The 12,340-nt window shown below is 43.5% G+C and overlaps 1 protein-coding gene across 1 annotated transcript in view; it reads left to right on the top strand.

Annotated features, from left to right (window-relative positions):
- Positions 1-12,340, top strand: part of grid1a (glutamate receptor, ionotropic, delta 1a) — a 455,767-nt gene that overhangs the window by 301,769 nt on the left and 141,658 nt on the right. The window contains 1 exon segment of the mRNA XM_079513136.1: positions 5,255-5,460. Within this exon segment, the coding sequence (XP_079369262.1) occupies positions 5,255-5,460 (206 nt within the window).

Here is a 12,340-nt window from a genome sequence, read left to right as displayed (position 1 = left end):
GTGTGTGTGTGTGTGTAGGTGTGTGTGTGTGTGTGTGTGTAGGTCGGCAGCGGTGGCCTGGCTGTAAACAAGTATCTGATGCTTAGTCCAGTTACCCTGGGTAAATATAGTAACTTTGCTTTGCTTTGCTTTCTGAGCGGTGGGCCAGGTGCAAAATTGTATAGGCCACTGATTGTTGTGTGACGGCGGGACCAGAGGAAGCATGCCAGTGGGGTAACACCGAGAACAGTGGCCTGTGATGCAGGTGTCGCTAGGCGGCTAGGGGGGCGGAGGTGTGAGGTTGTGCGTTTTCCCATGTAGTCCGGCAGCCGAGGTGGACGGGTGGGAAATTTGGTACATATTGGGCTCCAATTTTGTCGCATCCTTTACCCGCAGCGCGGCCCGCAATTCAGCCGCTGACCGAAAATTACGAATATAGGAGCTTTCTCTGTCCCTTAATGGTATTTCCGTCCCGTGTCACCTGCTATATTTTTTGCCGACACCTGTATTTGCGCCTAGAGGTGTGGTCATGGGCGTGTTGGCATGCTTTCCCCTAAATTGCTATTTTGGTCACACACATTTGGGAAAGCGATAGTGGCATTTAAAAGCACCCGTTAGCCATGCCAAATTAGTTTGGTAAAGAGCGGCCACCGCGCGCTTCAATGGAGATGTCCAGGCACAGACTAGTCAGGCTGCCTCATCTCTCCAATATTCATATTGCATCTCTTTGGTATTTTCCTATAATCAGCTGAAGTGAGTGCCTGCCACTTCCTTGTGTCCATTGTGTTTATATAATTGTATAGTCAAATAAGTTATTTGTGCCAGGCTGCTCTTCAGTTCATCGCCAGCGCAGCAAATGGTTTAATCCGACTTGCCGAACTTTCCTTTTCGCTTCATACCGTTCCGTAGAGACGATCTACACGCACGGTCTATATACCGAATTTTTTTAAATGAGCAAGATTTGAGCGAGTTGTGACTCAATGAAAAGACGAGTGTTCTTGGCTCTGTGCGTGTGGAGAGAAAAAAAGAACGGCACGGGGAGGGGGGGTGCAGCGGCAGCGGCTATGAAGCAATATAGCACTAACGGGCGACGGTTAAGGGATCTATTAAAGGGATCTCTTAAAACCAAGACTGGTGATTGGTTACATCTGGTTTAATTATTGCAACGCCCAAACCACACCTATGCATAATATAACGGGTAACGGAGGTGTTTAAGGGATTTAGACAGGTAACCAAAATACCAACTTTAGTGGGGGAACACCCTTTCCCCACTCCTAAATCCCCAAATAGTGGCTTTAGGAAGATGAGACAAAAATGGAGCCCATAGTCTTTTTTTATTGGCCTAAAATATTGTCTACAGCAGGGGTGGGCAATTATTTTTCCCAAGGGGCCAAATGAGAAACCGAAAATATTTTGTAGGGCCGGGCCAAAAGGCTGAACTTAATTATGCATAATATCAATTTTATTTCTATATAAAAAGCAGTAAATGGCCATTTATGATGATGTACAATAAGAGCGCCCCTCATTTCACATGGGTGTGATTTTTTTACTTTTTACTTGCATGCTTGAGACGTTTCCTTTCCCAGTTGAAAACTATGTTTTTGTTTAAGTCATGTAAATACTATTTTTATTGGTTTTTTTCACAGAAGCATTATTGAAATACTGGAGTAGAAAAATAATATATGGCGGCATTAACAGCTTCTCTTCATAAACCCCACAAGGATAACATACAAGAATAAATACATTGAATTTTCACCCCAAAGAAAAAGGACAACAGAAAACAAAACAAACAAACCTTAAATACAGGATCAATAAAAGTTGAAAAATAAGGCAGACAAAAACAGACAAAACAGTACACAACATCCTATAAACAATCCTAAGTACATGATACATCCATAATCCGCATTACATCACAGCAATCCAATACTAGCATTTTATTTTAACAATGAGAACATTAGAGGTAGCTGTTTTAATAGTTGTTCTTCCATACGGAGGACTCTGGAGGTGCCACTTTCACAACCCACATGGCGCACTGCTTACTATCAGCGTGAGATGAGGACGAACAACGATGTTCTGAAAACACAATAACAAGCCAACCAGTGATGATATTGTTGAGACTTGGCAGCCTGGAAGGCAATGATGTGTGCACGTTCTGCCAGATTTACTTTGTGGTACAACGGTGTCGAAAACAGACGATCCACAAGCTCACGGCGCATCACCCAACCGTTCTGAACTTAAGAAGCATGCCACATTCGGGGCGCAACACCGCCGTATGATGCAGCATCTTGACTTAACACCAACTTTATTGGCGAGGCGGGTTAGAGCCAAGGGGGCAGGCAGACTTTCCAACGTTGAAGCTCTCCTCCCTAGTGGTAGGAGGAGGGACTACAGGCGGACCCGTGGATTCATGACCGGGAAACCCCGTGCAGCTGGGCTTTAACATTGAGCGCTCGGTTGCACTTCCGCATTTGACCACCAAAATTTGGTGGTCAAATGCGGAAGTAGACGTTCTGAGACGGTACTTCCGGCAGTCTTCCGGGTGCTTCAAAACGCCACTGAGCAACTTCCACTGACATGAATAGCTGGGGGGGCGGAGCTTCGCGCCAGTTCAGTCTCTATTATATATATACTCTATGGTTAGAGCGGGTTAAATAAAGCATAATGGGATTTAACTTGTCCTCCTGCGAGGAAGTTTGGTAATCATGCACCTGCCCTACCGTGTTGTGGAGTTGCATGCTTAGCTGGGCTTCATGGCTATTTGCATTCACCGATGCTGTTGTCACCAATAAATCCAAAAAGCCGACATTTTCGCATAATGGGGGGTGAAGGAAGGAAGACAGGTTCTCAATCACACGCAATTCACGTGCACAGTTGATGTGCAGATTGTGTGCACTGTGAGAATACATGGGCTTCAAAATAAAAGCAATGCGGTTTTAGTCCACCCATATGCGGTAATGAAAGTATGTTTTATTTTCTAATTATCAAGTAATCTTTCGCGGGCCGGTCAGAGTCAGCCGGCGGGCCGTACAATGCCCAGGTCTGGTCTACAGTATATACATACACTCATGAATCCACTTGCTGACCGGCTGTCACTATTGGGAAATTTGTTTTATAGTTTCTTGTGACCCTACCATTAACATCCTATGGCAGGCAAAAATGGAATGGTTTCAGGATCATGAAAACCCCCTAGTTTGACACGTCACATGCTACTTAAAGGAAAGTTTGACATTTTTGCCTGCCTTTCCTCAAAAAAAAAAGCCCAATAGTGACAGCCGGTCAGCAAGTAGATTGTATGTACAGTATATAGACAATATTTTAGGCCAATAATAAATACTAGGCCTATACCAAATTTCCCACTTTAAACAAAAGAAGCCTGTCAGCTGCCGGACTAATGGAGCAATTTTAATTCACTAATAAAGTAATTATTAATTTATAATGTGTTAAATGGGAAAAAGGGCTTCGTTAAGACCTCCATAATGGTCAATGTCTGTGTGAAAAGTGGGAGCGATTGGTGCAGGCAGTGAGGAGCTACGACAGTGTTTCTGACATACATTCAGACATTGAGTGAATTATAGTGTGACGTGATGACGTGATAAGTTATATAATAGTATAGTCAACATGTGAAACATATTGATTCCCTGCTCAAGCTCAAGGTCAAGGACTTTCTTATCAGAATTTCCTATTTTGGCCTTGAGCCACTATACCAATCAATAAAGGCATGTTTTCTTAGACATAGGGTAGGCTATCCCCATGGGATGTATGAGGATAGCCGCGCGTGCGTGCGTGCGTGTAGAGCCAGTATGTGTACCGTCTGATGTGAGCACCAAAGCACCGGTCCTCTGCATGAGTCATCAAGGTTCTGCAGATGCAACAGGAGGAAATCTGAACATGCACATGCGTGGATACATACGCACGGCATGCACACACACACACACACACACACACACACACACACACACACACACACACACACACACACACACACACACACACACACACGCGCGCACACGCACACACACAACACCCGCCTCCCATACATAGCAGGGGAGTACATTTGCCAGAGCTTCCATTGTGAACAGAGAAAGGCTCTGCTGTTGCACCACCGCCTCTCCTCCTCTTGACAATGCAGCACTGACTTGGCACTTGCTGGGCTCCTGCTCCCCCGGTGTGTGCCGGGAGCGTAGAGCTTAGCGAGCGGCCTCCGTCCTGCATCACCTTTGATTGTCTGCTGCGCAGACTCTCTTTGGCTTGTTTCATTGAAATGAAGGCGCAATATGCCCGGGCGCACCAAGTTCTCTGGGGGAAGCAACACCTGCCACCAATCTCATATCCTAGTGTAATCTCCCAAGAAATGCAGTGAGACGAGTGTGCTTGTTTTGTCTCTCGCTTTAGATCAAGAGCAGAGCGTGAATATTGCCTTGAAGCAGGTGGATGAATGCCTAAGTATTGAGTGGGTGTTCAGATGTTGGAAGTGCTGGTTGTTCACTTGGCAGTCTCGTGGAAGAAATGCTTTGGGGATGCAGTACCGTCTAAGTTTGCACCTGCTTAAAGATGATGTTGTCCTCTACTCTCTCTGATTCTTGGGCCTTTTCTCCCTCATTCTCTCTTCTCTATCTCTGTCTCTCCTCTTCGTCCCTCTTACCATGGACACCCTCCTCTCCTCCTCAGTTTTTTTAAATTCTGTATTTTAACAGACTGTGATGACTTGACTTGACCATGACGATGATGTGGTGTTGCTCCATCAGTGTTTCTTTCTTTCTCTGTTGATACTTTGTGTGGATGCACTAAACAAAGTTTTGTCGTATATCTCATAGTAAGTAAGTAAGTACATTTTATTTATATAGCACCTTTCACAGAGAGGACTCACAAAGTGCTTTACATACAATAAAAATACAGAACAGTAAAGTAGTAAACAAGCAAACAATGCAGATAAAACATGTGTTGTACAATTCAGCTCAAACAAGAAACAATATGATCATCATAAATACATCATAAAACAAAGGTATATTAAGTTCAGGTTAAACCATCCACAAATGCTTGTTTAAAAAGAAATGTTTTGAGGCTATTTTTAAAAATGCCCACAGAGGAGGAAAATCTCAGCGCTAGTGGGAGAGCATTCCAAAGTTTGGCTGCTACAGCCTGAAATGATTTGTCACCTTTAGTTTTTAGTTTGGTGAAGGGTGGGTCCAACAGACCCTGTTCTGCCGACCTAAGGGCCCTTCTGGGCACATGTCATACAGTGACAAATACGGATCTTATCTTATCCTCCTCCCAGATATCCGGGGTCTGCAGAACTTCATGGACCAGGCGTCTCGACTGGGACTGGACGTCTCCCTGCAGAGGGTGGACCGTAACGTCAGCCGCGTCTTCACCGACCTCTTCAACACCATGCGCACCGAGGAGCTCAACCGCTACCGGGACACGCTGCGGCGGGCCGTGCTGCTCATGAGCCCTCGGGGAGCCCAGACGTTCATTCATCAGGTAAGCTCAGCCTCTGCGACCTATTTCTTTTTTTTTATATGTTTTTTTTGTGGCTTTCACCTTTATTTTATGGAGGGACAGACAGTAGGCTGACAGGAAATGGGGAGAGAGATGGGGGGGAAGACATGCAGTAAAGGCCGTCGGATTCGGGAGTCGAACCCGCGGCACACTGCCAGACTGGATTACCAGCCAAGGTGCCTGGACCTCTGAGCCATGGCCCAGGCCGCGACCTCTTTTTACCAATGTAACGAGTGTGTGCAAGCTTAAAGGAGCATTCAGTGATTTGGGTGATTTGGAAAACCACCCAGTCCGCCCCGGTAACAAAATGTGCACATGCACGCACTACAGTGGGGGGAAGTGCAACAGGCCAACAGCATGTGCACCAAGGCCCGCCCCCACTCGATCATGATTGGAGGAAGGCCCCACTCATCCTGATTGGATGAAGGTTTTGCCACCCGCCACCAAAACTGAAACTAGTTTTTTGACCCCAGGGGCTCACTGGGGACAGGGAGGAACTCCTTATATGGTCAGCACACTCTATAGTAGGGAGGATTATCCAGAAAAAAAGAAAAAATAAGTGAATATACCTTTAAGCTTCTATGGTCATCACAGATGAAAAGCCATGAATTGAAAGGCAGGGTTGGACCACATTCTGTGTAGGTGGATAAACAACACAGAAAATAGCATAATAGCTGAACTGACCGGTGGTTCGTTGGTAATGGAAGTCCCTGGGGCTCCATTATAATCCTCCCGGTAAAGAGTGATGAAACATGACGAAACGGCCTGTTCCGGCCCCATGTGAAATGTTTGCATGTTCATGTAGCTTATCTTATATGTTCTGCACAGTAGGCCTACTTGTTAATTACAGTCGCTGGCGCCTGGGAGCTTGAATGCATCCCAGCATCGATTTTAACCCACAATGACTCCTTACATCACCCAGGGTGCAAAACATGGCGGAGCTGAAAGAGACATGAGCTCCCCAGAAAGCCTCATCATTTGAGACATTTTGGGGAGATCTACAATATATATATATATATATGTGTGTGTCTAATAAACCCAATGTTGCAGCTGTGGCCATACATCAAAGCACATGTGTGGTTTTTGAGGCTGTGAGCATGTTCATAATTGTCATGGGATTTAACATACAGCAGGTTTGGCTGGCCGGTAAACCACAGTCTCATCACTGTATTGGAATTATTATTGCTTAGCAGAGAAACTTGCAACAGTGAAATATGTTTTCTGTTCTTTGTTGTCCAGGTGTTCTTTGTTGTCCAGGCCTAAATATTGTCTGTATGGATTGAAATGTATTGATATAACCTATTGTTGCACGTCTTTCAATGTAGTGCTTTGGCACAACTAGAAACCATGAAAACGGTTAAAAACAGAATGACTAAACTAGAATTAAAGTGACTGGTTTACATACAGTAATCGTGTCTGTTACTGCACAAGGGCACTAAAGCATTGTGCCATGATACAATAGGTATTAAAATCAAAGCTTTTTAAAATTGCATTTATCTTTGCAAATCTGCTTAACCACTTAAACCCTATATAGAGCTAGAAGGTCACAATTGTGATGCCCTGTGAGCTTGTAGATCTGCTATCCAAGTTCGCCTATTATTGGCAAATGTTCACCTATTATGGCTTGACCAGAATACGGACCCAAGGGTCCATGTGGTTAAATGCCTCACCTCACCCATTTTCTTTTTTTAAAATGTATTTTTTTTGTGGCTTTCGCCTTTATTTTATATTTTTTTATGGAGGGACAGACAGTAGGCTGACAGGAAATGGGGAGAGAGATGGGGGGGAAGACATGCAGTAAAGGCCGTCGGGATCGGGAGTCGAACCCGCGGCACACTGCCAGACTGGATTACCAGCCAAGGTGCCTGCACTGCCTGGACCACTGAGCCATGGCCCAGGCCACCTCACCCATTTTCAACCTTTTCTTATAACTGGTCCTCACCGAAGTTCAATTAAAAGACGGTATGTCTACTCTCTGCCGTGTATCAGAGGTGGTTCCGTGGACAGTTCAGAAACCAGCCAAAAAGACAACTGCATGGCTCCTTGTGTGTTGTCTTTCCAGGATGAGAAAGGCTGCAGTTTCTATTAGCTTGGAATCCCCATCAATGATGTCATTAGACAGGTTTCTGAAATGTCCAGCAGACGGAAATGGTGGCAACTTAGTATTAGTGAGGACCAATTACAGTGTATGCAGATAAGTTTGAAAATGGATGAAGTGCTCCTTAACACATTTGGTGCTAATCACAGTTATACTCGTCCTATAAATGAATTACGTGGGGCGCTCATGACGAGTAGGCTCGTCTTAAGGCGTTTGATATCGCTATAAGAAAGCCCCGCTGTGTTTCGCTCTGGTTGCTACGGACGCTTGCTAAGGCCTTGCCAGCAGTGCTTCTGTTTCTCCATAGCCATTAGCTTCTGTATTAGCCGCAGCCTTTGCACGCTCTTTTCTCGGTGCTAATACTTTAGCATCCAAGATGGAACCCAAAACCTAACTGCAAATTTGATTTTCTCTAAATGAAGAAAGGATGACAGGTCTTTTAACCAATATGTCGTGGGACAGGTTCAGAGAGGGTCATTGCTTGGTATGCTGTATAAATTGCATTAAAATCCATGGCCAGATATACGAAGCAGAATATGTAGACAGGCCTGTTGAAATGGTGTCTCATTTGAGTTCAGATAATTGCGTGTGATATTCCGCCGTTCAAAGTACACATGGATGTCTTATGGTCTAAAATACGACACTCTACATAACGTACGTTATGTACAGTAGGACACACTGCAGAAACTTCTATGACAACCCTTTGAACAATCTTTTTGTTTTACCTTTGAATGATGTGATTTTGACCTGCAGTCTGACACTGGCCATGAAAAGACATACTCGACATACTCGAATATTGAGTGTTAAATTAACTCTGAGTCTATATAAATGCAACCAAATAGACCCTTCTGTGTGTGTGGAACGGAATGAGATGAGGTTAATGAGTACGAGTCCATTTGCTTCCATTTGTACACTCTCTAAATTGTGAATGAACTCTCATAATTGTACAGTGTACTGTACACAATATTTGAGAAGGGAGATTTCAGCAGAACAGTGAAAGTAAATCCTCCATCCTCACCAGCTCCATTGAAGGAGATATGCCTTAAAACGAAATTAAAAAAAGAAGAAATTAATTTAGGTGATTTCTTTGAAATGCCTTTTCAACAGAGTTCAAATGGAGTATGTCTGTGTTTTCCTTTTCCCTTTTGGTTTAATATCAATTGAGGAAAGGAGGGCATATTACTTTGACGGAGCACTATGTGTAATCTCCAATCATCCATTTCACCTATCTATCTTCAACCGCTCATCCAAAGTCACGGCACGGCAGGTAGCAGTTCCCCCCAGGCTCACTTCTCTTTGCCTGGCCAAATGATCCAGCTCTGACTGGGGGATCTCGAGGCATTCCCAGGCCAGTGTGGATATATAATCCCTCCACCTGGTTCCTGCCTCATCCCAGATGGACATGCCTGGAAAATCTCCCCCGGGAGCTGACCGTGAGGCATCTTTACGTGAGATTATCAGACTTTCTAAACAAAGGACAGCAGCGACTCGACTCCCGAGTCCTTCACGGATGGCTGAGTTTCCCCACCTTATCCTTAAGGGAGATGCCAGCGACCCTCCTGGGTAAACCCATTTTGGGATGCTTGTAATATTTCAAAAGAATTCAAGTAAAATGATGGTTTACCTTGTGATCAGATCAAAGCAATATAAACCACTTTGAATGTTTTGACTGATAACCAAGAATGGGAGTTAATTAGCAGCAAGCCTGTGGAAGTCTGTGTTCCATTCAGTACTTGGTTTATGTCTCACTATTATTCTGAAACTGCAGCACAAAATACATCAAAGAATTACATCAAAGACGTTCACGTATTTGAGGGGCGAAATGATGTCATGTGGCATCCAAGTCTATGGACTTTGATGCCCCCTCAAAAAAATCAGCACATGACGTGATGTCAGGTGGCAGCCAAGTCTATGGACCTTTAAAGGGTAAGACCACTTTTGTAGAGGTTTGGGTTGTGTAGTTACCTTGCCATGATGTAACTCCAAATGTGGACAAGAAATCAAAAATAATTTCTCCAGTGATTAGAAATTGATAATTCAAAATATGCTCCTCATTGACTTACATTGTACGCTGAAACAGCTCTCAAAGTCACTCTTTTAGTACGTAAACAAACACAAACAAAGTTGTTTCAGACAATATAGAGCAACACCAAAACTCATGTGGTTTTATTTCTTCATAAAAATGTTAACTTCCTGTTGATTTGTCCATTTTTATTCAGAAGAAAACCCGGACTGGATCCATGGATCCGGATCCAGATCTTCATATAGTAAAATCAACAGGAAGTTACCATTTTTATGAAGAAATAAAACCACATGAGTTTTGGTGTTGCTCTATATTGTCTGAAACAACTTTGTTTGTGTTTGTTTACATACTAAAAGAGTGACTTTGAGAGCTGTTTCAGCGTACAATGTAAGTCAATAAGGAGCATATTTTGAATTATCAATTTCTAATCACTGGAGAAATTATTTTTGATTTCTTGTCCACATTTGGAGTTACATCATGGCAAGGTAACTACACAACCCAAACCTCTACAAAAGTGGTCTTACCCTTTAATGTTTGCTTTAACCCATTTTGGGCGGGAACCCCTTTTGGTGTTAGCATTGTTATGCTTTAGCTATTGAAAAATAGCAGATCTACAAGCTCATAGCGCGGCACCGAGTGGCGCGCTACGAGCTTGTAGGTCTGCTATTTTTGAAAAATCGAAGAACGACCGACATAGAAACATAGCTTTTTCAGAAAACTGTCAGGATGTAGAAGACATTTTTATAATCTGATCTCAGGTCAGAATGGCTTAAGCAGTGACGTCATGTGGCGACACAAGTGTTATTTTTAAGGGGTGCTAGCCCCTTCTATAAACAGCTTTTGTTCCCACACATCTTAAGATTTTGCCATTGACCACGGTAAGAGAATTACGGTCAAATGTCCGCTAAATGTTGTCCCCGCCCGTCTCAAGTTTTTTCCATTGACGGTGAACGGAGAAATGGCGTCAGATGTCTGCTTTTTATGTCGTAAATGAAACATCAAAACATTAAACGCCATTGACATTGAAGGGAAAACGAGCAAATCAGCTAACCAAATCACAGGCAACAGGCATTCTGATTGGCCAGAATTAACCAATCACAGGTTCTGGTTGGCCAGTATGGGATGATGCATGATGATATACAGTATGATGATAAGAGCTGTTAACTCCGCTAAATATGACGTAAATTAAACATATGAAACTGTGCTGGGACTGAAACTGAGCTGTCGATCGATTCGCTAACAACGGCCAACGTCGTCTTTGATTGAACGATGACAAGAGCGCCCCTCATTTCACACGGGTGTGATTTTATTAATGACCTGCCGCTTTGATCTTCCTACCCTTGTGAATTATACTACTACTACTACTACTACCACACACACACGCACGCACACGCACACACCTACACACACCTTCTCATGAGATTGCTTTTAATCTACCTGATTATATTCTATGCATATCTTTTATCTTCCCTCAAAACTGAGGAAAAAAAGCAAAGCTTCAACCACTCCCAGTGCAATAACGCCCAAGCACCCTTGATGTACCTGCGATGAATATGGTAATATATTGAAAGTACAGAGGATTCGTTAATCCTTCAGAGGTTCATTAATATCATCGTAACCATGGTCACAGACCCTGCCCACTCCCCAGCAGAGATAGTGTGGTAGAAAAATGTAAATGTGCTAATATCTAAATGGAGAGTGATGATGATGCTCTGGAGGATAAAGTACCCATGAATACTTGCAGCGTCGGGGGGGGGGGGGGGGGGGAACTGTCCAGAAAGTTGCCATGGCGACTAAAGGGCCACAGCAAATGCTGGAGCAAATATTCATCACCCACAGCCAATCCGTTTTCATCACGGTAATGGAAATGTAAAGAAACTCGGTTAATTAGCAGGATTGATGGGGACAGTCATCTTGTTCACTGGAATGAGACACGGCTAAATCTATTTACAATAATACCGTAGCAGCACCCTAAGAGGAAAAAGCTGTGTGAAGTCACTGAAGCAGTATCATATGAGAGGGAGTGTTATTATAGGCCAACTGTATATCAATACGGACAGCATGATTCGGTCATAGATATGGACTTCAGACCTGTAATATAACACACACACACACACACACACACACACACACACACACACACACACACACACACACACACACACACACACACACACACACATCCACGTTTGTGTGCAGTGCATGCTTCAATGTAACCTGATTTGGTAGGAAATTGGCAAACAAAAATGTATTATTATCATCGCTCTTGAACTATCCAAATCAAATGAACTCATGAATGACTCATTCATGTTATCGGCTGCATGTGTAATTTAGTTTTGGGTAATCTATTATTTTGTTTGTCTATGTGCTATTCTATCTTTCCCTAAACCAGCATTGCATTCCAGATCAATTGGCTCAACTTTTACAATCCTCGGGTTATTAATTGTCATATTTTTTAGCTAATGTGCATGACACCGCCATGGCGTCGTCACCTGTCAGATGGTTCTTCGCTTCCACGTCATGGTTTCAAATCCTTTAACCCATTTTGACCTGAGGACGATTCTACAAATGCCTTCTAATTCCTGACAGTTTTCTGTGTCAGTCGTTTTCAAACATTTTCATGTCAAAGACCCCCAAAACTAGATGTATTTGGCCGTCGACCCCCATCTGAAAACATGTTGTTCCAGAGACCCCCCAGAAGCAAAGATTTGAGTTAAAAACTCGCTCTGAAAGAATATATT

The sequence above is a fragment of the Electrona antarctica genome (genome assembly GCF_951216825.1).
Source record: "Electrona antarctica genome assembly, chromosome: 10".
NCBI classification, from domain to species: Eukaryota; Metazoa; Chordata; class Actinopteri; order Myctophiformes; family Myctophidae; genus Electrona; species Electrona antarctica.
Note: the sequence above shows the minus strand (reverse complement) of the source record. Positions and strands in the feature narration are given on the sequence as shown.